Source organism: Artemia sp. Qi Xiang Cuo, chromosome 10 (genome assembly GCF_049724085.1).
Source record: "Artemia sp. Qi Xiang Cuo chromosome 10, ASM4972408v1, whole genome shotgun sequence".
Lineage (NCBI taxonomy): Eukaryota > Metazoa > Arthropoda > Branchiopoda > Anostraca > Artemiidae > Artemia > Artemia sp. Qi Xiang Cuo.
The window spans coordinates 22,686,964-22,714,241 of record NC_142803.1 but is presented as its reverse complement, the minus strand read 5'-3'; the positions used below and the strand labels follow the sequence as shown (position 1 = coordinate 22,714,241).

Genomic DNA, 27,278 nt, shown 5'->3' with positions numbered 1-27,278 from the left:
ATTCATGTATTTGACCACTTGAGATCGTTGGCTTAAAAATGACGAGATAATTTTTACCAGGGAGGGGTCGACTTTGAATTCATGGGAAAGTTTATCAACTAAAACACTATGGTCAACATAATCGAAAGCCTTTTCCAGGTCAACAGAAATGAGATTAGCCCAGGTATTAGGTGTCTCTCGGTTTTTCAGTATTGTGTCATACATATGTACTAGATAGTGGGACGTTGACAATCTTGGGACGTTTCCAAATTGTCGGGTTTCAATACGTTCTGCAATTGAGACCCTGAGCCAGTCAGATAAAAATGATTCGTACAGCTTTGAAAGATGCATTCATCAAAGCTGTTAATTATTTCGAAGAACTCGAAGATGAACAGTTTACGGTGAAAGTGAACAGTTTACAGATGAACAGTTTATAGCAGAGAACATGAGGCTTTTTCTTGAACCAGACCTGTCGCCGCACACCACAAAGCATATAAAATGACTCCTTAATGAAACCTATGGCAACTGCATTGTTATAACTGACATAGGCCGACAGATTGGTGTTGTGACTTTCCGACAAAGAGCACATGAGATCCTTCGTGATTTACAGAGCTCCACAGCCGAGTGAAGAAGACCAGCTGAAGCTCATGATAAATACAGTGGCCAAAGTAGCTAAGAATGACATTAAGTTAGTGCAGTGTACAGACTCTGACTACCCGAGCCTGAGCAGTATAGAAGAAAAGGAAAAAGTTGTGAATTTCTTACCACAATCTCTGAGGCTCGTTCTTTCTCTGCTAATCACGGGATCAGACAAGGACCTACTGGTAATTTCAATCGGTCTAGCAATAATGCAGGCTCGCCGTCCCCGGTCTTTGTTCGTTCATTTACAAGTATACCTTCGAGTCCAACTACACCAATAATCTGGTTCACGTTTTCTCATCCACCAGCTGAATAGGGTAGGTTTTTCTACTTCTTACTCTGAAGTGCTTCGATTCGAGCGTTCTGCCGCAGTAACTCATGGTACAGAATTTCCAGGGATGACTCCTGGAACTTTCATCCAGTTCATTGGCGACAATGTCGACAACGACATTTGCACTATCGACGGAAAATGTACTTTCTATGGGAAGGGCATACTTGCTGCTGCCACAAAAAGGCTACCCAAATTTCCAATCATAATCCCAAGAGCAGTTGTAAACCTTGAAGTACTCCAGCAGGTTTGACAAGTGCCTTTCTGCTTCTAAAACAGAAGCCAACAGAAGAACAGTCTTGTGTACAAACCCATCCCGACCATCCCGACAAGATCGATGGCATTGGCCTACTAGGGCATGCAAGCTGGATACATGACACGAAACGGGTCTGATGGAGTGGATTTATGCAAGCAACTCACCATGGGTCACACAAAGGTACTTCGTCGATTTTTTTTCTGCCTAATATCGACTCTAATCCCTCCTATCTTTCTTGTGCATACACGACCTTACGTTTTATCTCCGATAAAGGACGACAGCACGGAATGGTGCTAGTCGTGACTTTCGACCAACCTTTGAACATGAAAAAGGTGAACATCATCAATGCTGAGCCTGCCGATAGTCCTCTCAAGGCAGTAGTTCCAATGATCGATGGTCCCCATTGCCGTGACAGGTTTGTCACTATATTGTTGTTGGCCACGTTCTTCTTGGTCGCGACATCAACTTTTGTGCAACCAGAGTGCAATTCCATCGGTTGCGAAATTTCATTCTTATAGAGTCTTCTATCAGGTACTGGAATAGCGTAATACTGCGTCAGAACTCGACCCAAAAGACTGGGGTTGGTGATTACGTGGCGGATGCCTCACTCCGATCATGACCGACATCGGACCTCCTCTGCCTCATCTCCTAAATGTGATTCGTTGCAGCTGCAAGCGTTCTAATTGTGACAGTTCACGCTGTAGTTGCCTAAAAATAGATGGCCTTGCACAATTGCTTGCAAAGACTGCCAAGGGATTGCGTGTTCCAATAAAGATGTTTTTGTTGATAACGATGAAGAAGACTATGTTTAGTACAAATCCTTTATCTTATCCTTTTTAGTTCAATCAAAACCGTAATTATCTTTTGCTGTGATTACCGAAGTTACCTGATTTGTTTCATTTTTTATATTTAGTATTGTCTTATGTTTCTATTATATAGTCGAAGTAAATCTGCCCACGTACTCCGAAGGCCCGATGCATTGTCTCCCCTACGGTGAAAACACTGTAGAAAATTAAGATACAAATCTAATACCATGTTCTTTGAAATTATCGAATCAAAAAACCTTGCAGGCAACATTTTGACCAGCCATATCACACAACACTCGAGGATACTGTTTTCCCTCTCCCCCTCCCCCGCTAAAGGGGGGAAGTGAGCCAAGTCCAGTGAAAAAACAACATAACTTTCTTATTTCGAAATCTCCGAGCAGAAAAAGAGCAGACGTGAAGTTCGAGCGCACCATAAGTCTGCCCCTCAATTTTTGCAATTTCCCCCTTTTCCCCTGTTTTTACCCTGTTCCGCCCAGGGGATTACTGGGGACTTTTGTATAGAATTTTTTCCCCTACAAGACGGTGTAAAAATCTTTTATATTGCAATTTTGTCCCAGAGTTTTGTAGATTTACTGGACTATAATAACTATAACAGTAAGGCATCAAATCTAAAACAAAATTACATTTTCCATCGAATCAAATTCTTTGAAATAAAATTGAATAGAAAAACAAAGATTGGAACGCTGTCAAGAACAATCAAACCTCTTTCACCGACAAATAGAATCAATCCTCAAGGATCAAACTTCTTTGGGAACTCAGTTTTTAAATACCTTGATACTTGCCCCCCACCGGCCTATAAGAGTAAATCCAAGCCCAATAAATAAATGAAACCCAAAACGAGCATAAATTACAATAAATAACCAAGTCAAACTAAAAAAAAAAGCAGAAATTAACACGGGTAGCGCGGACACCCCCCATGCCATTTGAAGACACGAACATTATTTAGCCTACACTTTACTTAAACAAAATAAATTTTAAATTTTGTAGCTTTTTTAACTTTAATAGATCAAAAACTATTAAGGCTAAACCGTTTCAGACTAAGGAGTATAAATAAATCGGAATATAAATAATATCAGAATAAATATCAGTGTATGCATATTAAACTGTCAATTCACATTCATTTATTTTTGTTGTTTTTTTTACAGTAAAGTACAAATTATGCTCAGGCTTTCAGAAGACCTAGGGGGTATCAGCCCTACTCATGTCAATTCCTGCTCGGTTTTGGGTTTGACTCAGTGATTTATCGTAGTTTCTTTTAGTTTTGTGTTTCATTTTTTTGTTGATGGTGATTTGTGGTAGTTTTGCGCTTTGAAAAAGATTATTTGACTTTATTTCTGTTCATTTTTGGTTTAATGGAGCTCTACTTTTTTTGGAAAACTTTTTTTGTGGAAAAAGTTTTTTTAAATTAATTTTTGTTCGTTTTTTCTTGACAGAATTATTTTTCGTGGAAAAAGAATATAATGTTTTAAATCTTTTCGTTTTTTTTTATAAAAATCCATAGCTTGGCTTGCTATTTTTCTGGTGCATAAAAATTTTGAAAAGTTTTTAACAACGGACGCCGTTTTGAAAATCTGGACACAAATAGTATTGTTTAAATTAGTTTTAAAAGTCCCTCTGCTGCATAAAAATTTTGAACAATTTTTAACAACGGACGCCGTTTTGAAAATCTGGACACAAATAGTATTGTTTAAATTAGTTTTAAAAGTCCCTCTGCTGCATAAAAATTTTGAACAATTTTTAACAACGGACGCCGTTTTGAAAATCTGGACACAAATAGTATTGTTTAATTTAGTTTTAAAAGTCCCTCTGCTGCATAAAAATTTTGAACAATTTTTAACAACGGACGCCGTTTTGAAAATCTGGACACAAATAGTATTGTTTAATTTAGTTTTAAAAGTCCCTCTGCTGCATAAAAATTTTGAACAATTTTTAACAACGGACGCCGTTTTGAAAATCTGGACACAAATAGTATTGTTTAATTTAGTTTTAAAAGTCCTCAAGTTGACCTTAAAAATAAAACTTAATACCATTCCCAAAAAATTGTGTCTATGCTCTTTGACAAACTGGATACACTAAAACTCTTTGGATTTAGTTCAATTGTAAGAGCTGAAGTCAGACTAGAACAAGCGCTGAAAGTTTCAGCTTAATACCCTCAGTCGTTCTTGAGATATTGCTGATATGTCTTATTGGCAACCAAAATACACATAGTTCCTTTTGATTTAGTTCTAAAGCAACATTTAGTTTCAAAGCATACTCGACAAATTGCATAACTATGGGAGTAAACATACCCAACATACCCAGAAATAGTTACTGCATTGTTAAACTTAGCTGAACGAAATGGCTATCTCTTTATTGTGATTGGATGTCTTTCGAAAATTAATGGACATAGGAAGAAGGCTGCTTGTCCTCCAATCACCTCTGACTCTTATTAAATAAAAAAAACAAGTTTTTTTTAACTGAAAGTAAGGAACGACGTTAAAACTTAAAACTAACAGAAATTATTCCGTATTTTACTGGGGCTGTCCCCTCCTCAACGCCTCGCTCTTTACTCTAAAGTTTTTTATTGTTTAAAAAAAATAGATTTGTGACAAAGTAAAACTTTTACGTAAAGAGCGAGGCGTTGAGGAGGGGACAGCCCCTTTCATATACGGAATAATTTCTGTTAGTTTTAAGTTTTAATGTCGCTCCTTACTTTCAATTAAAAAACTTGTTTTTTTTTTATTTATTTTTTGAACGTTTTTGAATTAATGCAAGTTTGATTTTTGCTTACAGGAAATGAATAATTATAAAAAGATTTTTATATTAATTTTACTTTTATTTGGTTAAACGACTCCCTCAAAACTTGTTGGATTTTCTTTACGAACTTTTTTATTAGTAATAATTATACGTAACTTAAGAACTAACTTACATAACGAACTTCTATATTCATATATTTTTAATACGTATATTAGGGGGTTCGCCCCCTAGTCAATACCCTGCTCTTTAAGCTAAAGTTTGAATTGTGTTCCAATTCTTTAAAAATAACCGCTTAATCACAAAGGCCGTTAATTAGAATAAATACCTCTTATGAAAGTATTAAAAAATCTTTGGCTTAAAGAGCGAGGTATTGGCTAGGGGGTGAACCCAACCATATATGTAATATTTTCTGTTCGTTCTAGGTTATGATGTTGCTGCTTACTTTCAGTTGAAAAACTTGTTTTTTTTATATTTAATTTCTGATCTTTTTTAAACAATGCTGGGAAATCCGGCGTCCCCTTCATAGCAATGTCTCTTCCCCCATGAAAACTTTCTTCATGGAAAGATCCTCCCACACAGCCCCCACCCCCCCCCCCCCACTACCAGAAAAAATCTCTCCTGAAAACGTCCATATACTTCCCAATAGCCAATACTATATGTTAACATTGGGTAAAGTGCATAACTTTCAGCCCTCCCCCCGGGGACTTCGGGGGATTAAGTCATCCTAAAAGACATACTTATCATTTTTAAAACCATGCTGAACAAAATAGCTATCTCAAAATTTTGATCGGGTGACTTTGAAAAAAATGAGCATGGGAGGGGGCCTAGTTGCCCTCCATTTTTTTGGTCACCTAAAAAGGGCACTAGAACTTTTAATTTCCATTACAATGACCCCTCCCACGATATTCTAGGACCACTAGGGCTATACGATCACCCCTGAAAAAAAAAAAAAAAAAACAACAGATAAACACGCATCCGTGATCTTTCTTCTAGCAAAAAAACGCAAAATTCCACATTTTTGTAGATAGGAGCTTGAAACCTCTACAGTAGGGTTCTTTTATACGCTGAATATGATGGTGTGATTTTCATTAAGGTTCTATAACTTTTAGGGGGTCTTTCACCCTTTTTTCGAAAATCAGCCAAATTTTCTCAGGCGCGTAACTTTTGATGGGTAGGACTAAACATGATGAAATTTATATATTTGAAATCAGCATTAAAATCTGATTCTTTTAATGTATCTATTGGTATCAAAATTCCGTTTTTTAGAGTTTTGGTTACAATTGAGCCAGGTCGCTCCTTTTCGTTACCACGAACTGTTTGAAAAACACTAGAACATTTGATTTCCAATCGAATTAATTCCCTTTTGAACCGGAGTTTCGAATTACCTGAAATTTGATAAAACCAATTATCTTCCTTACTATGAAAAGAAATTGAGACTTGTCCTTCACAACAACGAGAAATCTGACTATGATATCCAAGATAACTCATCCTAAGGCCGGAAATCTCATTTTTCTTGGCATAAGTTACTTGTAACTCCTCAACATCCGCCGGAATTCTGGATTTTCTCCCAAAAACTAGAACGTTCAATTCAGCCTAGCTGACTGACCAATCATCCCTACCTTACCATGCGTCTATTTTTTTTCTTTCTTTTTGTAGCTGCAAAGGAAGATGCAATGGAAGTGGAACAGAATTTGTTGAAATTCGTTCCTGCAGAGTCAGAGGTGTCAATAGATACAGTAACGAGAAAATTGAATCTTTCATCAACTACAAGTTTGGAAGGTATTTTGATGCTGCCCATTTTCTTGTGCTTCTTCTTTCTGTTTCTTTCTTTTCTTTTTCTTGTTTTATTCCCTTGTTTTTTCGTATTTTTCTCCTCCTTTTTTGCTGTTTCTTTTCTGTTATCATGTGATTGAAAACAGTGGCAATAACAATATTATGTCGAACATAGTTGTATCATCTTATTCTCATTCTTTTGAAATTTGTTTCATTAGTCGACTGAAAAGCGAGTAGACAGTAATGCGAATACTGCAACACGTGGGTAATGTCATCCATGAGGAAAGAGACAGAGCACAATTACACAGGGGGGCTTTAACCTAATAATATAGAAGTAAATATCAATATTTTGTGCGTATTTTAAACAAAACATACTTATGATTTAACCAATAATGTCACAATTAAATACCAAAGAGAAAAATAGTTGTATCATCTTATTCTCATTCTTTTGAAATTTGTTTCATTAGTAGACTGAAAAGCGATCAAATTTAACAACATTGTAAATGAGTAATGTGAATACTGCCACACGTGGGTAATGTCATCCATGAGGAAAGAGACAGAGCACAATTACACAGGTAATTAAGGTAATTACACAGTTACACAGGTAATTAAAACCTAATAAGATAGAAGTAAACATCAATAAATCATCCAAATCATTCTCAGGCCTATCCAAAATATTATGAGGGCTCCCACCCCCTGAAACCCCCTCCACACTGCTTACTCTTAAATTGTATATGTTCGTAGTGCTAGCTACCGCTGGCGCCAATGTTCGTGGTGTTTAGTTACCAGTGTTATACCGGTAGGCCACAACACCACTGGCGTGGTAATATACGGGTGTCACCACTTATTGGAGGGGAAAGCCCCGGCCCCAAAATATAATGCTATGCCCGTGTCTACCACACCGGTTCTGCACATATCGGGTTTGGTACTACCCTATTTACATTATACCCAGTCCCAGGGTACGATAACGCGGTCGAGTGGTCAAATGGCCACTTTCTAAAGCCAAATGTACCCGCCTTGGGTTACGGCTAGAAAATCTCTTAACTCTCTCCTTGGAGGTAACAAACCTCCCTGTCAATATAATAATGACGGTACCTCGTAGCTCTATTCCTACCCTGCCTGGGTAACGGAAACTAGTACACAGTTGTAGAAAATACCTTACTTGTATTCTTCCAAAAGGGTCACATATATAACAACAGAAATATCCTTCCCCAAACGGGGTCAAAACGCAGACTCGTACAAAATAATATTTTAGACACCACTGTTCATATGGGTGGACCTCCGCTTGGCCCAGCCAATCAGCTACATCCTCATTCAAACCCAATTCAACTTCTTAGATTTATTTTTCAATGACTCCCAAACCCGGAAGTACAAAAATAAACTTGGTTCAAAGCTTACCTATTGTAAAACCACTATCGCTTAGTAACGGAATTTAACCTGTCTTTTTAAATTATACTATAAGCAAATGTAATTAAGAAAACGAAAACAGGTCATTTATCTGAAAGGAAAAGAAACAGGCCACCCAACAGTATAGATCAATACTGTTAAATTGATTGGATGTATTCAATATTGAACACCAATGTCACCAATATATTTAACCAATAATATCACAATTAAACACAAAAGAGAAAAAAACAACCGAACTTTACGACCCTTATGAAGAATCGAAAAGGCCGAAGGTTTAAAATGAAGTAAGCCCCCCAAAAAATGGACAGAAAAATCGCCCGTTTGATTGCACAGCTCCTCTAAACCTTATTATATCACCAGCTTTAGATTTTGCAGTTGGAAGTAACTTTTTAAGGAAGGAATCTTTCATCCCTTTCCAGAATTGATTAAAATATTTGAATTATTTGATTTTGTTTATGCTCGTCTTTGGTTTAATGTAGCTCTCTACTCTTCTTTAAAAAACTTCTTTTGTGGAAATTTGATCCAGAACTAAATTATATAGAAAGGGTTATCGTAGGAAACTGGAAAGAGCTAAATTAAATTTTTTGAGCTCCTTATAATGTCAAAAAAGGATCTTCCTTTTAGAGGAGGATCTCCCCTCCCCTTCCAGGATTTGTCAAAAGATCCTTCTAGAAAAACTGTAAAACAGAGACCTAAAAATGTACTTTTAATGTATTACCCCACTCCCCTCCCTAGGAAAAAAAATATATTTATTTTTTTAAATATATTTATGGCTCTTTATAGTGTAAAAAAAGGAATATCCCTTTTAGAGGAGGATCTTCCCTCCCCTTTCAGGATTTGTCAAAAGATCCTTCTAGAAAAACTGTAAAAGAGAGACCTAAAAATGTACATTTAATGTATTACCCCACTCCCCTCCCTAGGAAAAAAATATATATATATATGGTTTGATAAAGAGTTCAGTTGTTTATTTCGGAAAAAAAGTGACTTACAATGATCATTGATTCCAAAATTTTATGTAATTTTGATCTTAAATTCCTTCTTCACTATCGTTTCAAATATTCCTTCTTCACTATCATTTCTCCTTCATTGACTTGGAACTTGGGTAGTCAAAATGAAAGAGTCTATCTAACCGTCACAAAACCCACTGAGGGAGTATATTATCTAAGTCTCCTTTCGAATTTTGATCTAACAGAAAATTTTACGATGTATTTAAATCATGCACCTTAGATATAAGGTGCATGATTTGAACATACATATGAACATACATATGAACATACATTTGAACATACATATGAACATACATATGGGTATGTTGCCATACCCATATGGCAACTAATTGCCATATTAAGTCTGTCGTCTTCTAGAAGTACATTTTACTTACTAACCAGAGCTAAATTTTAATGTAATGGAGCCTGCTATTGAAAACAAACTATTAGATTGAAGGGGCATAAAATTAAAAAAAAAAATTGTTTTGTAATAATGAAAAGGCAAAGAGGCTTTAGGTCCTTAGCTATCTCTTGGATTTTCAACTAGGGTTTTTGATATACCTATTATTGATATCCCTGTATTGCTATGGTATCCCTAGAGCCAAACGTATATGAGACTAGGTCCTGATTTTCATTCCATTTTATTTATTAGTTAATGCTATAGAATTTTCGTAGAATGTTTCAAGGACCTTCAAGGATTGGGGAACAGAATTGTATTGGACAATTTTTTGAAGATCTGGAGTCATTTAAAAATAAACTTTTCTAGTAAATATTCGTTTAGGTTTTGAAATGGCACATAATAAGGAAATATTTCCAAAATGGTACAAGTACCTTTGGTATAAAAGTAACAGATTAAATGTATCACACAATAGGTTGTATCACACAATAAGTTGTATCACACAAGAGGTTGCATCACGCTATAGGTTTGAAATGGCACATAATAAGGAAATATTTCCAAAATGGTACAAGTACCTTTGGTAGTAAAAGTAATAGATTAAATGTATCGCACAATAGGTTTGAAATGGCACATAATAAGGAAATATTTTCAAAATGGTACAAGTACCATGTGTGATGTTGGTTATGTTGGTGGTAGGAATACGTGACTTTGAGTCTCAGACCATATCTTCCAATCTGTCACTGTGTCTCTAAGCCTACTTTGTATGACTAAGAGGTCCTATCCGTCTTCTATATCTGTACCTCAAGTCTTGTCTTCGATGTGATTAGGGTTAGTTGGTATTTAGGCATACAATTCATCGTCACTTGACATTTTTTTTTCCTTAAACGCTTTTTTTGAATTCTCAGTTATTATTCTCAGTTATTATAACCCTGATATTCTTATTTTCTACAGAACAGAAATAGATTCAATAATAAGTCAAGAGGTTCGATTATGTTTATGGTAGGTAAATGTGTCTTTGAGTCCCTGACCATGTCTTCCAATCTGTCACCAATGTCTTTGAGCCTGCTTTTTATGCCCAAGAGCTCAAATCAGGTTTCCATATCTGTACCTTAAGTCTTGCCTCCGATGTCATAGGGTTCGTTGGCATTTAAGCATACAATTCTTCCTCGCTTTATTTTTTTTTTTTTTTTTCAAAACGTGTTCTCAAACTTGTGTTTACTATGGGCTAGAGTTCATTCTTTACTATCGATATGCTTAGGGTTTGATGTCCATTTGGCATACAGTTCTTCACCACTTGAACTTATTTTTCAACACTCCCTTGTGAATTCTCGGTTGCAATGGGCTAGAGTTAGAGTTATGAGCTAGAGTTTTGAGCTATGAGCTAGGCATACAAATCTTCCTCGCCTGACATTTTTTTTTTCAAAACTTCTTTTTTGAATTTTAAGTTATTATGGGCTAGAGTTTGTTCTTTACTAGCTAGCGGCGGACGCCGCGACTTTTATATTCTTATATTTCTACAGAGTACATACTTCCTTTGATTTTTTTCAAGTAGCAAATAGTGGTTGGTTATATAACAAATGTAAAAAATACTTTTGCTTTAGACAGATTTTTTTTTAAATAAATTCCTGCTTCATTCTTAGAAAATGTATATTAGCTAGCAAAGACAATTAACGTTTTATCCTTAGTATATTGATCGACATTCTTCTTCTATTTCTTCTCGTAGTAAGCAACTTGTTACAATCTAATCTTCTAAAAGGGGGATAAGTGCCATTGACAGTAAAAAGTAATCAGATTCAACTACAAGCCAATATTGTTCTGAAATATAACTCGTGAAAGATTATATGGAACCTCTCAAGAGGTTAAAAGAGTGGGATGGATCTCTCCGATAGAAAGGAAATATTTCCTATTTTTGATGAAAAAGACCGAAAGGAAAATTAGTAAGAATATATTTCACTCTCTAAAATGACAAAAGTGGTTAAAGCAAGTCTAATTTAGTGGTTTTAAATAAAACCTTATCACCTAACGCTGGGGTTGGTTTATCTGTTCATAGAAAATGATTTGTAGCCACCCCCACCTCCCAAAAATGCTATAAACAACAAAATACAAGTAGAACAAAAGGGATTTTTTTGTATAAGACAGTGGAATGTCAAATGAATATTTTGACCCTGTATCCAAGGGTCGTCATCAGCAAAACCAATGAAAAAATATAAAAGAAAACCACATAAGTTTGCATTCCACTGTGAGTAGTAAGGCAATACACAGTCCTGACTCTGATTGCGTAATATGCCTTACCACGGGTCATTTGCCTATTACAATGAACCCTATGTGGGTTGGCAGACATGTTTTTTATTATGAAATCGATTTTTTGTGTGTCAGTCGATTAGAGAAAGCTGGTGGTTAGTCCAATATAATAACTTGATTGGTCGGTTTTCTAAAAAAAAAACTTGCCATGGTATAATGTACTCAATTAAAAAAAAACCCGATATAATGTCCCTACACTGCATCCCAATTTTCATTATGCTTTAAGACATTTTTTATACTACACCATATTTTTTTAACTTTTGAAAAAATTGTATTTGTAAATTTTAAATGTTATTAAAATTTTAATTCTTTTATTTCCCCCCCCCCCCAAAAAAAAATAAAGAAAAACTTTTACTTGTAAATTCAAATTTCCGAGGGACTTAGCCCCCCTCCCCTCCAACAAAGAAAACTCTTAATAATATGATGAGAATATTCGATAGAAACGTCAAAGCAAGTGTTTTTACATTATTTAAATAAAATATCACCACCATAGGTATGTTTACAAGTTTTAATTGTTTTGAAAAACACTTCTTTATCATTCAGAAATAAAGCTTTTTCCTAACATGATATATTTTTCTGCTTTGAATGAAAAGCTTGCGTGTTACAAAGAGTTTGAGAGTTGTTTTTTTTTGGGGGGGTTAAATTTCACCGGCTCTTGCTATAAAAGGGGTTTATCTAATTACGATGTCATGGTGGATGACTTTGGGAAAAAAATTAGCGTGGGAGGGGGCCTAGTTGCCCTCCATTTTTTTTGGCTTACTTAAAAACATACATGTTTTTTTTTTGCCATCTATTGAATTTGAGGACGCCCCCGTACCAACAGGTTTTTCTGGTAGAACCTTATACTTTACGTACGCCCCCGTGCCAAACAGGTTTTTTTCTGATAGTCCTATTCTACAGGGTCATTACACCTTTGCAAAGAGATTTACGCAATTTAAGGACAAGTTTTTCTGACATAGATTTCTAGTTCCTGATATACAAGTTTTTTTTAGGTTAAATCCGTGGTCATTCATCTGTAAGTTGATTAGTAGGTTTGTTTGTTTTTTTAAACTTGGCTAATAGGTTTTTAAACCTATTACTACGAACGCTACATGCATTCTATTTTTGGAACTAGGAGCGAGATTGTGTGATGCTATCAGACTGGTTTCGTTTCATGGGTTCATTAATAGAAGGACTAATGTTTTTGAAAAGGGTAATTACTTCTTTAGTTCACGAGATTTGCGAATTTTTTGCGAAAAGATATTTGCGTAAAGGTATTGCGATGGTTAAGAATGCCTCACGGGTAATTAAAGAATGGGATGCTTGCATCAACAATACAAAGAATATGCTCAGATACTTAATATATTTGACGCTTACAAGAGACATTGGTTAGAAGGTATTCAATTGCTTAATTGAAAAGTAACGATAGAATAACATTGTGACTTGACCTAGCTTTACCTCACCGATGTGGTCTGTATAATACATAAGTAACGTTTGAAAAGTATTGTCAATTTAAAAAGAAATGGCTGAAAAGTGTTTTGAGGGGGATGGGTTGCATGGAGGGTTGAGTTGCACGAGGGTTCAGTTAACGGGGATACAGTTAAACGGGGGTTTCGGTTAGACAGGGGTTCAGTTACAAGGGGGATTCAGTTGCACGGGGGTTGAGTTAAATGGGAATTGAGTTCCACGAGAGTAGTGCTTTGTCGTGGTTTAGCCGTGAGGTCCCTTAACACAACCCCAAAGGGCTCCGATCCCCCCACCCCAACCCCGAAGGAAGCCCCCGGACAGCAAAGGTTCTCTGGACCCCCAAAGGACCCCCGGCGCCCCCGATGCCTCCTGAGTCCCCCATTATAATACTTTTTAAGGCTCTATTATATCTTTTCAGAACAAATTATTATTTTAGGCAATTATTTCGGTGAAACAGTTAGAGACATTTTAAGAGATGATTTTAGAAAAGGACTTGAGGGTGAAACTCTGTGGTCGTTATAATACACAAGTTCCATTTGAACGGTGTTGTGAGGTCCCTTACCACAACCCCAAATGGCTCCGCTCCCCCCACCCCCAACCCCAAAGGAAGCCCCCGGACAGCAAAGGTTCTCTGGACCCCCAAAGGACCCCCGGCACCCCCGATGCCTATTGAGTCCCCCATTATAATACTTTTTAAGGCTTTATTATATCTTTTCAGAACAAATTATTATTTTAGGGAATTATTTCGGTGAAACAGTTAGAGACATTTTAAGAGTGTTGTGAGGTCCCTTACCACAACCCCAAAAGGCTCCGATCCCCCCCCCCCACCCCCCAAAGGAGCCCCCCGCCACCAAAGGTTCTCTGGACCCCCAAAGGACCCCCCGCGCCCCGAAGCCACCAGATAACCCCAATATAAAAAATTTTTAGGCGTTATTATATATTTTCATAAAAAATTAATATTTTATGGAATTATTTCTGTGAAACAGTTAGAGACATTTTAAGAGATTATTTTAGAAAAGGACTTGGGGGTGAAACTCTGTGGTCGTTATAATACACAAGTTCCATTTGAACGGTGTTGTGAGGTCCCGTACCAGAACCCCAGCTCTGTTGTTCTAAGCCGTTTGATTTTTTCTTTACATGGTATTCGTTCAAAAAGCGAGGATTTCTGTTAAATAAATAATTCTTATATTTTTTCCGTTCAATTTAAAGCGAGGATTTCTGTTAGATAAATAATTATTATATTTTTTCCGTTCAATTGAAGGCGAGGATTTCTGTTAAATAAATAATTGTTATACCTTTTAAAATGGCTTTACGGGGTTTGAGGGGTTCTGTTGTTTTAAGCCAGTGTGATTTTTTCTTTACATGGTGTTCGTTCAAAAAGCGAGGATTTCTGTTAAATAAATAATTGTTATACCTTTTAAAATGGCTTTAAGGGGTTTGAGGGACTCTGTTGTTTTAAGCCGTCTGATTTTTTCTTTACATGGTGTTCGTTCAAAAAGCGAGGATTTCAGTTAAATAAATAATTGTAAGACCTTTTAAAATGGCTTTACGGGGTTTGAAGGACTCTGTTGTTTTAAGCCAGTTTGATTTTTTCTTTACATGGTGTTCGTTCAAAAAAGCAAGAATTTCTGTTAAATAAATAATTCTTATTTTTTTTCCGTTCAATTGAAGGCGAGGATTTCTGTTAAATAAATAATTGTTATACCTTTTAAAATGACTTCACGGGGTTTGAGGGGGCTCTGTTGTTTTAAGCCGTTTGATTTTTTCTTTACATGGTGTTCGTTCAAAAAGCGAGGATATTCCGTATGAATTTTTTGGGAAGTTTAATGAATTTATTAGTTACCGAGAGTTCAATGACTCCTCCCCTCAATGACTTCCTGGGGTTTTATGACTCCTCCTCACAATGAATTCAGATGGTTTTAGGACTCATCCCCCTAGCCATAACTCCATTCAACCTTGAGCGAAGATATAAAAGTTTGATGAAGTATTTTTCTGCTTAACAACTACATTAATAGCTTCGAAGATGATAGGACTGTATGACACAAAATTTATCAGTTTGAAAAAATCATCTTTTGGTGTTATATTTGAATATTCATTTTTATTATTGTCTATGGAACTCGAACAAATTGATTGTTATCATTGGATAGTGAACTATAATATGTTTGAGTATGATAAAAGCTTGTGGAGTACTACATTACGTCGTATAAACAGACTGGGATTCTACAATAGAGTAATTACACCATTTAATAATGTTGGTCGGGAACTGAGATATGTTCAGGAGGAAGTCAGTGAAATTTGCAGCTTTTTCGGGGTTGAAACGCTCTACGTAAAGGGCACTGTACCTACAGATAAAGTTTTAATTCAAAAGTGTGACCCTAGGATTCCACTTTTCAATCTAGAAGTTTAAGTGTCCTAAATTTGAAGGGTGTTATCACCGTCCTTAATACGAGGTTAGGTTCTTCGCACAGTGGATACCTAAGAACATACCCGATCATGATAAATCCATAGGACATGGTAAAAACTATTCTATATCATGGGACCATCGTTTGAGGATGTTTAAGAGTGACCTCCAAGTACTATTTTTTTTATGTAAACAATTGTTGTTGTGTTTTTTTTTTCTCAAAAAAATCTGTTAATACGTTTAAGCAATAAATATCTTAAGCTTAACCCGTCTTTATTCTTTAGAATAGTTCTATTGTAAGCAAGTACAATTTCTTTCTTGAAAGCAACTATTGGATACACAATACTGAAATTTCATTCAAGAAATTATGAAGGAATTGTGAATAGGTAACACACTCATTCTTGAGGTCACCTCTTGGAAACACAATACAGAAATTTCATTAAAGAAATTATGAAAAAATTGTAAGTAAGTAGCAAATTCTTTCTTGAATTCACCTGCTGGATAAACAAAAAAAAAGACATTTCGTTCAAGAAATTATGAGAAAATTCTAAGTAAGTAACAAACTCTTAATTGTTTTCATGACTTAGATATAGGATGTAGAAATTTAATTCAAGAAATTATGAAAATATTTGTAAGTAAGTAAAAAACTCTTTATTGATTTCAACTCTTGGATATACAGTACAGATACTTCATTCAAGAAATTATCAGTCGTTTTATTACGTGTGATTTTTTTTTTTTACATGGTGTTCGTTCAAAAAGCGAGGATTTCTGTTAAATAAATAATTATTATATTTTTTCCGTTCAATTGAAAACGAGGATTTCTGTTAAATAAATAATTGTTATACCTTTTAAAATAGCTTTACGGGTATTGAAGGGCTCTATCGTTTTATTCCGTGTGATTTTTTCTTTACATGGTGTTCGTTCAAAAAGAAAAGATAATAAATAATTGTTATACCTTTTAAAATAGCCTTACGGGGATTGAGGGGCTCTGTCGTTTTATTCCGTGTGATTTTTTCTTTACATGGTGTTCGTTCAAAAAGCGAGGATTTCTGTTAAATAAATAATTCTTATATTTTTTTTCCGTTCGATTGAAAGCGAGGATTTAGGACTCTGTTGTTTTAAGCCAGTGTGATTTTTTCTTTACATGGTGTTCGTTCAAAAAAGCGAGAATTTCTGTTAAATAAATAATTCTTATATTTTTTCCGTTCAATTGAAGGCGAGGATTTCTGTTAAATAAATAATTTTTATACCTTTTAGAATGACTTTACTGGGTTTGAGGAGCTCTGTTGTTTTAAGCCGTTTGATTTTTTCTTTACATGGTGTTCGTTCAAAAAGCGAGGATATTCCGTGTGATTTTTTAGGGAAGTTTAATGAATTTATTAGTTATCGAGAGTTCAATGACTCCCCCCCCTCAATGACTTCCAGGGGGTTTTATGACTCCTCCTCACAATGAATTCAGATGGTTTTAGGACTCATCCCCCTAGCCCTAACTCCATTCAACCTTGAGCAAAGATATAAAAGTTTGATTAAGTATTTTTCTGCTTAACAACTACATTAATAACCTCCAAGATGATAGGATTGCAAGACACAAAATTTATCAGTTTGAAAAAATCATCGTGTGGTGTTATATTTGAATTTGCATTTTTATTATTGTCTATGGAACTCGAAAAAATTGATTGTTATCATTTGCTAGTAAACTATAACATGTTTGAGTATGATAAAAGCTTGTGGAGTACTACAATACGTCATATAAACAGACTGGGATTTTACGATAGAGTAATTACACCATTTAATAATGCTGGTCGGGAACTGAGATATGTTCAGGAGGAAGTCAGTGAAATTTGCAGCTTTTTCGGGGTTGAAGCGCTCTACGTAAAGGGCAATGTACCTACAGATAAAGTTTTAATTCAAAAGTGTGACCCTAGGATTCCACTTTTCAATCTAGAAGAGTTTAAGTGTCCTAAATTTAAGGGCGTTATCACCGTCCTGAAGACGAGGTTAAGTTCTTCGCACAGTGGGGATTCCCCACTGGTTCCTACACATTGCAAAAAGTGAGCAGTAATAAAACTCCACGTTTTCAACCAGACTGGTTTTTTAGGGACCAATCAGGAGATATATGCAATGTCGACATTGCTTGATTTAACTTTTTCTAAGGTTAATTTAGACGAGTTTACGTGCGCGCACGTAACCTCGTCTAAATTAACCTTAGAAAAAATGAAATAAAGCTATTTCGACTTTGCATGTCTCTCCTGATTGGTCCCTAAAAACCAGTCTGGTTGAAAACGTGGAGTTTTCGTACTGCTCACTTTTTGCAATGTGTAGGAACCAGTGGGGAATCCCCGCTCGTTTGGAAAGTTGCCTAGTTTTCGTACTGCTCACTTTTTGCAATGTGTAGGAACCAGTGGGGGATCCCCGCTCGTTTTTGGAAAGGTGCCAAGGAAAGGCATGCAAATAGCATGTAGTTTCAAAACGTGTTTATTACTTACTTACAAGTATTTTCATAATTTCTTGAATGAATTGTACTCTATGCTTGTCCCTGAGACACGATGTGGCTTTCCCACTATTGCTCTATGGCCGGTTATCGACACTACCTAGTTTATTGCATGTATTAAATCAGTATTTTTTACACAGTGGAACGATAAACACATAACTAATATCTCTAAAAAGTGAAGATGAAGCATTTTAAGAAAGTGTGTTCACATGATAGTGTTATTGTAGCATTGAATGCTGACAAGGAGAAGTATTTAAACTATGAAATAAGTACAAGTGGTAGTACTATCGGAAACGTATGCGTGCGTTGTCATGACAGTAAGGAATTGAATTTCTTTGCAGTACCAAAAAAATTCAACTCTTATGATGGTGGATATGCGAGATTGAGATCTCCGGAGATGATTACACTCAAAGAGAATGCCAACATAAAAATAATAGTTGATAAAGAGGGGCATCTTCTTGATAGTGCTTGTGGTAAGATGTTACCCAGTGTTAAACCATATCGTCAGCTTTCGGTTATTAGCATTCAAACGAAAACAAAGACGAAAAGAAATGCTTACTCTTCTGATAATATCATAAACCATATCCTGTCTATGTGCCGGAACTGTTACCTGTGTACTAATAGTCTGATAATAAACAGTGAAATTGCTAGAAAAATAAAAAGGGCATTGGCAGAAAATATCACTAAGGAATATAAAGATGAATCGATGAAAAACAAAGTACCAGCAAACGTTACTGCCATTGATCAAACAGTCAATGAATTAAATAATACCAAAGACGAAAAGTATATTGACCCTGTCGATGACACACCTATAAAAATTGTGTTTGAGTCAAAATGTAATAATGATTATTCTACTGATTACGAACTGAGAGAAGACAATAGCTATACTATCAAGAGAGTTCATGGTGAAACATTTCATGAAACGGATTCAAAATGTCAAAAGTTGTTCAATTCTACATGAAATTATTTCATTAAAAATATATTATACTTTACATTGTTATGTGTTCATTATTTTTAGAGTAAGCTAGCATATTGAACGTTTAGAATGTCTATTGAAACATCGGAGATGTAAGAAAAGGATTTACATACATCATATATTGGATAGATAGGTTAACATAGAGGAAATCTAGGTATAAGAATGAATAAATTCTCTATCGACATCTATTGACAGATACTTGGGATAGCATTGACAAAATCAAAGTATAACAATTATTTATTTAACAGAAATCCTCGCTTTCAATCGAACGGAAAAAAAATATACGAATTATTTATTTAACAGAAATCCTCGCTTTTTGAACGAACATCATGTAAAGAAAAAATCACACGGAATAAAACGACAGAGCCCCTCAAACCCCGTAAGGCTATTTTAAAAGGTATAACAATTATTTATTATCCTCGCTTTTTGAAAGAACACCATGTAAAGAAAAAATCACACTGAATAAAACGATTGAGCCCTTCAAAACCCGTACATCTATTTTAAAAGGTATAACAATTATTTATTTAACATAAATCTTCGTTTTCAATTGAACGTAAAAAATATAATAATTATTTATTTAACAGAAATCCTCGCTTTTTGAACGAACACCATGTAAAAAAAAAAAATCACACGGAATAAAACGACTGATAATTTCTTGAATGAAGTATCTGTACTGTATATCCAAGAGGTGAAATCAATAAAGAGTTTTTTACTTACTTACAAATATTTTCATAATTTCTACATCCTATATCTAAGTCATGAAAACAATTAAGAGTTTGTTACTTACTTAGAATTTTCTCATAATGTATTGAACGAAATGTCTTTTTTTGTTTATCAAGCAGGTGAATTCAAGAAAGAATTTGCTAATTACTTACAATTTTTTCATAATTTATTTAATGAAATTTCTGTACTGTGTGTACAAGAGGTGACCTCATGAATGAGTGTGTTACCTACTTACAATTCCTTCATAATTTCTTGAATGAAATTTCAGTTTTGTGTATCCAATAGTTGATTTCAAGAAAGAAATTGTACTTGCTTACAATAGAACTATTCTAATGAATAAAGACGGGTTAAGCTTAAGATATTTATTGCTTAAACGTATTAACAGATTTTTTTGAGAAAAAAAAACACAACAACAACTGTTTACATAAAAAAAATAGTACTTAGAGTTCACTCTTAAACATCCACAAACGATGGTCCCATGATATAGAATAGTTTTTACCATGTCTTATGGATTTATCATGATCGGGTATGTTCTTAGGTATCCACTGTGCGAAGAACCTAACCTCATATTCAGGACGGTGATAACGCTCTTCAAATTTAGGACACTTAAACTTCTAGATTGAAAAGTGGAATCCTAGGGTCACACTTTTGAATTAAAACTTTATCTGTAGGTACATTGCCCTTTACGTAGAGCGCTTCAACCCCGAAAAAGCTGCAAATTTCACTGAATTCCTCCTGAACATCTCTCAGTTCCCGACCAACATTATTAAATGGTGTAATTACTCTATCGTAAAATCCCAGTCTGTTTATATGACGTATTGTAGTACTCCACAAGTCTTTATCATACTCAAACATGTTATAGTTCACTATCCAATGATAACAATTAATTTCTTCGAGTTCCATAGACAATAATAAAAATGCATATTCAAATATAACACCACAAGATGATTTTTTCAAACTGATAAATTCTGTGTCATACAGTCCTATCATCTTGGAAGTTATTAATGTAGTTGTTAAGCAGAAAAATACTTCATCAAACTTTTATATCATTGTTCAATGTTGAATCGAGTTATGGCTAGGTGGATGAGTCCTAAAACCATCTGAATTTATTGTGAGGAGGAGTCATAAATCACCTGGAAGTCATTGAGGGGGGGAGTCATTGATCTCTCGGTAACTAATAAATTCATTAAACTTCCCAAAAAAAATCTCACGGAATATCCTCGCTTTTTGAAAGAACACCATGTAAAGAAGAAATCAAACGGCTTAAAACAATAGAGCCCCCTCAAACCCCGTAAAGTCATTTTAAAAGGTATAACAATTATTTATTTAATAGAAATCCTCGCCTTCAATTGAACGGAAAAAATATAAGAATTATTTATTTAACAGAAATTCTCGCTTTTTTGAACGAACACCATGTAAAGAAAAAATCACACTGGCTTAAAACAACAGAGTCCTAAATCCTCGATTTCAATTGAACGGAAAAAAAATATAATAATTATTTATTTAACAGAAATCCTCACTTTTTGAACGAACACCATGTAAAGAAAAAATCACACGGAATAAAACGACAGAGCCCATCAAACCCCGTAAATCTCTTTTAAAAGGTATAACAATTATTTATTATCCTCGCTTTTTGAACGAACACCATGTAAAGAAAAAATCACACGGAATAAAACGATAGAGCCCTTCAAAACCCGTAAAGCTATTTTAAAAGGTATAACAATTATTTATTTAACAGAAATCCTCTTTTTCAATTTAACGTAAAAAATATAATAATTATTTATTTAACAGAAATCCTCGCTTTTTGAACGAACACCATGTAAAAAAAAAAATCACACGGAATAAAACGACTGATAATTTCTTGAATGAAGTATCTGTACTGTATATCCAAGAGATGAAATCAATAAAGAGTTTGTTACTTACTTACAAATATTTTCATAATTTCTTGAATTAAATTTCTACATCCTATATCTAAGTCATGAAAACAATTAAGAGTTTGTTACTTACTTAGAATTTTGTCATAATTTCTTGAACGAAATGTCTTTTTTTTGTTTATCCAGCAGGTGAATTCAAGAAAGAATTTGCTACTTACTTACAATTTTTTCATAATTTCTTTAATGAAATTTCTGTATTGTGTGTCCAAGAGGTGACCTCATGAATGAGTGTGTTACCTATTTACAATTCCTTCATAATTTCTTGAATGAAATTTCAGTATTGTGTATCCAATAGTTGATTTCAAGAAAGAAATTGTACTTGCTTACAATAGAACTATTCTAATGAATAAAGACGGGTTAAGCTTAAGATATTTATTGCTTAAACGTATTAACAGATTTTTTTTTGAGAAAAAAAACACAACAACAAATGTTTACATAAGAAAATAGTACTTAGAGTTCACTCTTAAACATCCACAAACGATGGTCCCATGATATAGAATAGTTTTTACCATGTCTTATGGATTTATCATGATCGGGTATGTTCTTAGGTATCCACTGTGCGAAGAACTTAACCTCGTCTTCAGGACGGTGATAACGCCCTTCAAATTTAGGACACTTAAACTCTTCTAGATTGAAAAGTGGAATCCTAGGGTCACACTTTTGAATTAAAACTTTATCTGTAGGTACATTGCCCTTTACGTAGAGCGCTTCAACCCCGAAAAAGCTGCAAATTTCACTGACTTCAATTCAATTCAATTCAATTTATTCGAATAAAAACATAACACAAACATTAATAACAATAAAGATCCTAGAAGATAACTTGTTAAGGACCAAGAGAAAAAAAAATTAAAGTAACACTGAAAGAGAAAAAAAAATAGAAGAATAAAACATGGCTAATTAGAGCAAATTTGTTAAAAATGGAAATATTAAATTATACCATCAAGTTTTGTTACAATTTTATACAACTTGCAGAAACTTGTGGCTAGTTCAACACTGGAGGGAATTTTGTTCCATTGAATAATAGATTTGTAAATGGGAGATTGCTGGCAGCACTAGAAACGCATTTAGGAATTTTAAAGGCTCTATTGGATGAACGGAGACAATGGGCTTCCGAATTATTAATATTATAATAGGTTAGGAGTTGAGGTGGAAGATTATTGTGGAAAGCAGAGTAAGCAAGCGATAAATTTAGTTTTTGTATGATTTGATCAAGTGGAGCTATGCCAAAATCTGAATCGAATCACGAGTTGGATATAGACGGGGAAGCCGAAAAACTGCTTTAATGGCGCGGTTTCGGGCAAATTTGAGTTTTTTAATGAAGGACCGTTTTGTATTTCCCCAAACTGATCCGCAATAAGAAAGGTAAGGAAAAATAAAGGAATAATAGAGGGTAACTAGGATGTCAGGAGGAAGAAAATAATTCACACGGTTAATCATAGCTACTTGTCTCAAAATTATTGCTGTTATGTAAGAAATATGATTAGAGAATGACAAGCATTAGTAAATAAATAAACCAAGAAACTTGGCAACCTCCACTTGTGGGATGATGTCTGAGGAGTACATGAGACCAAGAGCAGGTTGAATAACGTCTTTGTTGTAGGGGGTTCTGAATAACACTATTTGACTTTTTTGCTATTAATGGTCATGTTATTCGTAAGGCACCACGCCTGGACTCTGTTCAGAAGGACTTGGGCAGAGGTTACTGCCAATGGTAGATTGGTGCCAGTGATGAAGAAGTTGCTGTCATCAGCAAATAATACAGGGTACACTGAAGGGCCCAGGTCTATAACAAGATCATTGATATATAGGAGAAATAAAATAGGGCCTAGAACGGAGCCTTGCAGGACACCCCTCTGAACAGGTAAGGGCTGAGAGGATACTCCACCCAGGCTCACACTCTGTACCCTTCCATACAGACAAGAATCGAATCAAGAGAGGGGAATACCACGAATACCGTAACTGTTTAATATACTTATAAAAACACTATGATCGGCCGTATCAAAGGCCTCAGAAAAATCCAAAAATAAGCCCAATACAGTTTTTTTAAGGTCTAGTTGTGTGTGTATGAACTGTGTGGCGTCAATTAGAGCATGAGAAATTGAAAATTTCGGCCTAAAGCCATATTGGTGAGGAGAAATCAAGGATACGGAATGCTGACTGTCAAACAGAAAGGGAGACAGACGTCTGAAGATGATTCTCTCGAGCACTTTGGATATAACAGGAAGAATTGAGATTGGACGATAATTACCTATCTCAGTTGGATCGCCCTTTTTAAGAACTGGAATAACAATGGCTGACTTTAGTAAATCAGGGAAAACTCCGTGGGTTAAGGATAGGTTGGCAATATGCTTGATGAGCTCGTAGACAAAAGGAGATATGGTCTTCAGGAGCTTATTACTTAATCCAAGACAGTCAGGAGTAAAACTATTAGGGAGAGAACCGATGATTTGAAGTACCTCATTGCTATCAGTTGGGCAGAAAAACATGGATCTAAAATTGAAGCAAGAGAATACAGCCTGTGAGGAGGAGCGGGAGTCAGTATGAGGAACATTCAAAAAATAATTATTAAATGCATCAGGTGCATGTAAAGGGTCAATTAATCTACCATTTGTGTCTTTAAGGCGAATAGGTATAGACTTTGATTTTCTATTTTTTGAAAGTATATCATTAATGGTGGACCATATCTTTTTCAGATTTCCTTTGCAATTGAGAATTTTTGTATAATAATAATTTTTCTTCTCTTCACGGATGAGTTTAGTGTATAAGTTTTTATAATGTTTATAATTAGATAGGTCAATATCACTACGGGTCTTACAGGCTAACTTATATAATTTTTTTTTACGATATGAGGAGACAATGAGGCTATGTGACATCCAGGGGCAAATAGGGATATTTTTCCGGTTAGGTTTACGAATAGGAAAAGTTGAATGGATAATCTCACTTAGCCTTTGGGCAAAACCATTTGTGGCAGAATTTACCTCGTGACAATTTAAGACATCGGACCAGTCAGTGGTTCTTAGGCAATCGATGAAATGGTTTATATTTGCAGAACTGTAGTTTCGAGTAGGTGTTGGGATATTTATTCTAGACCGTAGAGGTAGTGGTTGCGAAGGTAGAGACAAGTAAATAGGAAAATGGTCTAACAGATCCGAAAATACTATATTTGAGGACAGGTCATTTCCCAGGGAAGTGGATACAAAAATGTTGTCAATTAATGTTGAAGTTGATCTCACAGGATCGACTCTACTGGGGAAGAAAATTGTGGGTAGAAGACCACTCGCGGTTACCGATTCAAAAAAAGTGTCAGATTCAATATTTTTACCAACATTGAGTAGGTTGCAATTAAAGTCCCCAAGAACTATTGCCTTTTTATGGGGTAGGTTAATAAAATTAGAAAAATCATCAAACTTCCTCCTGAACATCTCTCAGTTCCCGACCAGCATTATTAAATGGTGTAATTACTCTATCGTAAAATCCCAGTCTGTTTATATGACGTAATGTAGTACTCCACAAGCTTTTATCATACTCAAACATGTTATAGTTCACTATCCAATGATAACAATCAATTTCTTCGAGTTCCATAGACAATAATAAAAATGCAAATTCAAATATAACACCACAAGATGATTTTTTCAAACTGATAAATTCTGTGTCATACAGTCCTATCATCTTGGAAGTTATTAATGTAGTTGTTAAGCAGAAAAATACTTCATCAAACTTTTATATCTTCGCTCAAGGTTGAATGGAGTTATGGCTAGGGGGATGAGTCCTAAAACCATCTGAATTCATTGTGAGAAGGAGTCATAAAACCCCTGGAGGTCATTGAGGGGGGGAGTCACTGAACTCTCTGTAACTAATAAATTCATAAAACTTCCCAAAAAAATCACACGGAATATCCTCGCTTTTTGAACGAACACCATGTAAAGAAAAAATCAAACGGCTTAAAACAATAGAGCCCCTTCAAACCCCGTAAAGACATTTTAAAAGGTATAACAATTATTTATTTAACAGAAATCCTCGCCTTCAATTGAACGGAAAAAATTTAAGAATTATTTATTTAACAGAAATTCTCGCTTTTTTGAACGAACACCATGTAAAGAAAAATCACACTGGCTTAAAACAACAGAGTCCTTCAAACCCCGTAAAGCCATTTTAAAAGGTATTACAATTATTTATTTAACATAAATCCTCGCTTTTTGAACGAACATTATGTAAAGAAAAAATCACATGGCTTAAAACAACAGAGTCCCTCAAACCCCGTAAAGCCATTTTAAAAGGTATAACAATTATTTATTTAACAGAAATCCTCGCTTTTTGAAGGAACACCATGTAAAGAAAAAATACAATCACACGGCTTAAAACAACAGAGTCCCTCAAACCCCGTAAAGCCATTTTAAAAGGTATAACAATTATTTATTTAACAGAAATCCTCGCCTTCAATTGAACGGAAAAAATATAAGAATTATTTATCTAACAGAAATCCTCGCTTTCAATTCAACGGAAAAAATATAAGAATTATTTATTTAACAGAAATCCTCGCTTTTTGAACGAATACCATGTAAAGAAAAAATCAAACTGCTTAGAACAACAGAGCTGGGGTTCTGGTACGGGACCTCACAACACCGTTCAAATGGAACTTGTGTATTATAACGACCACAGAGTTTCACCCCCAAGTCCTTTTCTAAAATAATCTCTTAAAATGTCTCTAACTGTTTCACCGAAATAATTGCCTAAAATAATAATTTGTTCTGAAAAGATATAATAAAGCCTTAAAAAGTATTATAATGGGGGACTCAGGAGGCATCAGGGCGCCGGTGGTCCTTTGGGGGTCCAGAGAACCTTTGCTGTCCGGGGGCTTCCTTCGGGGTTGGGGTGGGGGGATCGGAGCCCTTTGGGGTTGTGGTAAGGGACCTCACAACCCTCTTAAAATGTCTCTAACTGTTTCACCGAAATAATTGCCTAAAATAATAATTTGTTCTAAAAAGATATAATAAAGCCTTAAAAAGTATTATAATGGGGGACTCAGGAGGCATCGGGGGCGCCGGGGGTCCTTTGGGGGCCCAGAGAACCTTTGCTGTCCGGGGGCTTCCTTCGGGGTTGGGGGTAGGGGGGTATTGGAGCCCTTTGGGGTTGTGGTAAGGGACCTCACAACACCGTTCAAATGGAACTTGTGTATTATAACGACCATAGAGTTTCACCCTCAAGTCCTTTTCTAAAATCATCTCTTAAAATGTCTCTAACTGTTTCACCGAAATAATTGCCTAAAATAATAATTTTTTCTGAAAAGATATAATAAAGCCTTAAAAAGTATTATAATGGGGGACTCAGGAGGCATCGGGGGCGCCGGGGGTCCTTTGGGGGTCCAGAGAACCTTTGCTGTCCGGGGGCTTCCTTCGGGGTTGGGGTGGGGGGATCGGAGCCCTTTAGGGTTGTGTTAAGGGACCTCACGGCTAAACCACGACAAAGCACTACTCTCGTGGAACTCAATTCCCATTTAACTCAACCCCCGTGCAACTGAATCCCCCGTGTAACTGAACCCTTGTATAACCGAAACCCCCGTGCAACCGTATCCCCTTTAACTGAACCCTCGAGCAACTCAACCCTCCATGCAACCCATCCCCCTCAAAACACTTTTCAGCCATTTCTTTTTAAATTGACAATACTTTTCAAACGTTACT

At 35.4% G+C, this 27,278-nt stretch overlaps 1 protein-coding gene across 1 annotated transcript in view; it reads left to right on the top strand.

Moving 5' to 3' along the window:
* Nucleotides 1-27,278, top strand: part of LOC148947590 (protein VAC14 homolog) — a 242,508-nt gene that overhangs the window by 108,052 nt on the left and 107,178 nt on the right. Inside the window, exon 5 of the mRNA XM_089095944.1 lies at nt 6,422-6,544. Coding sequence (XP_088952070.1) covers nt 6,422-6,544 — 123 coding nt within the window. The remainder of the gene's footprint in view (nt 1-6,421; nt 6,545-27,278) is intronic.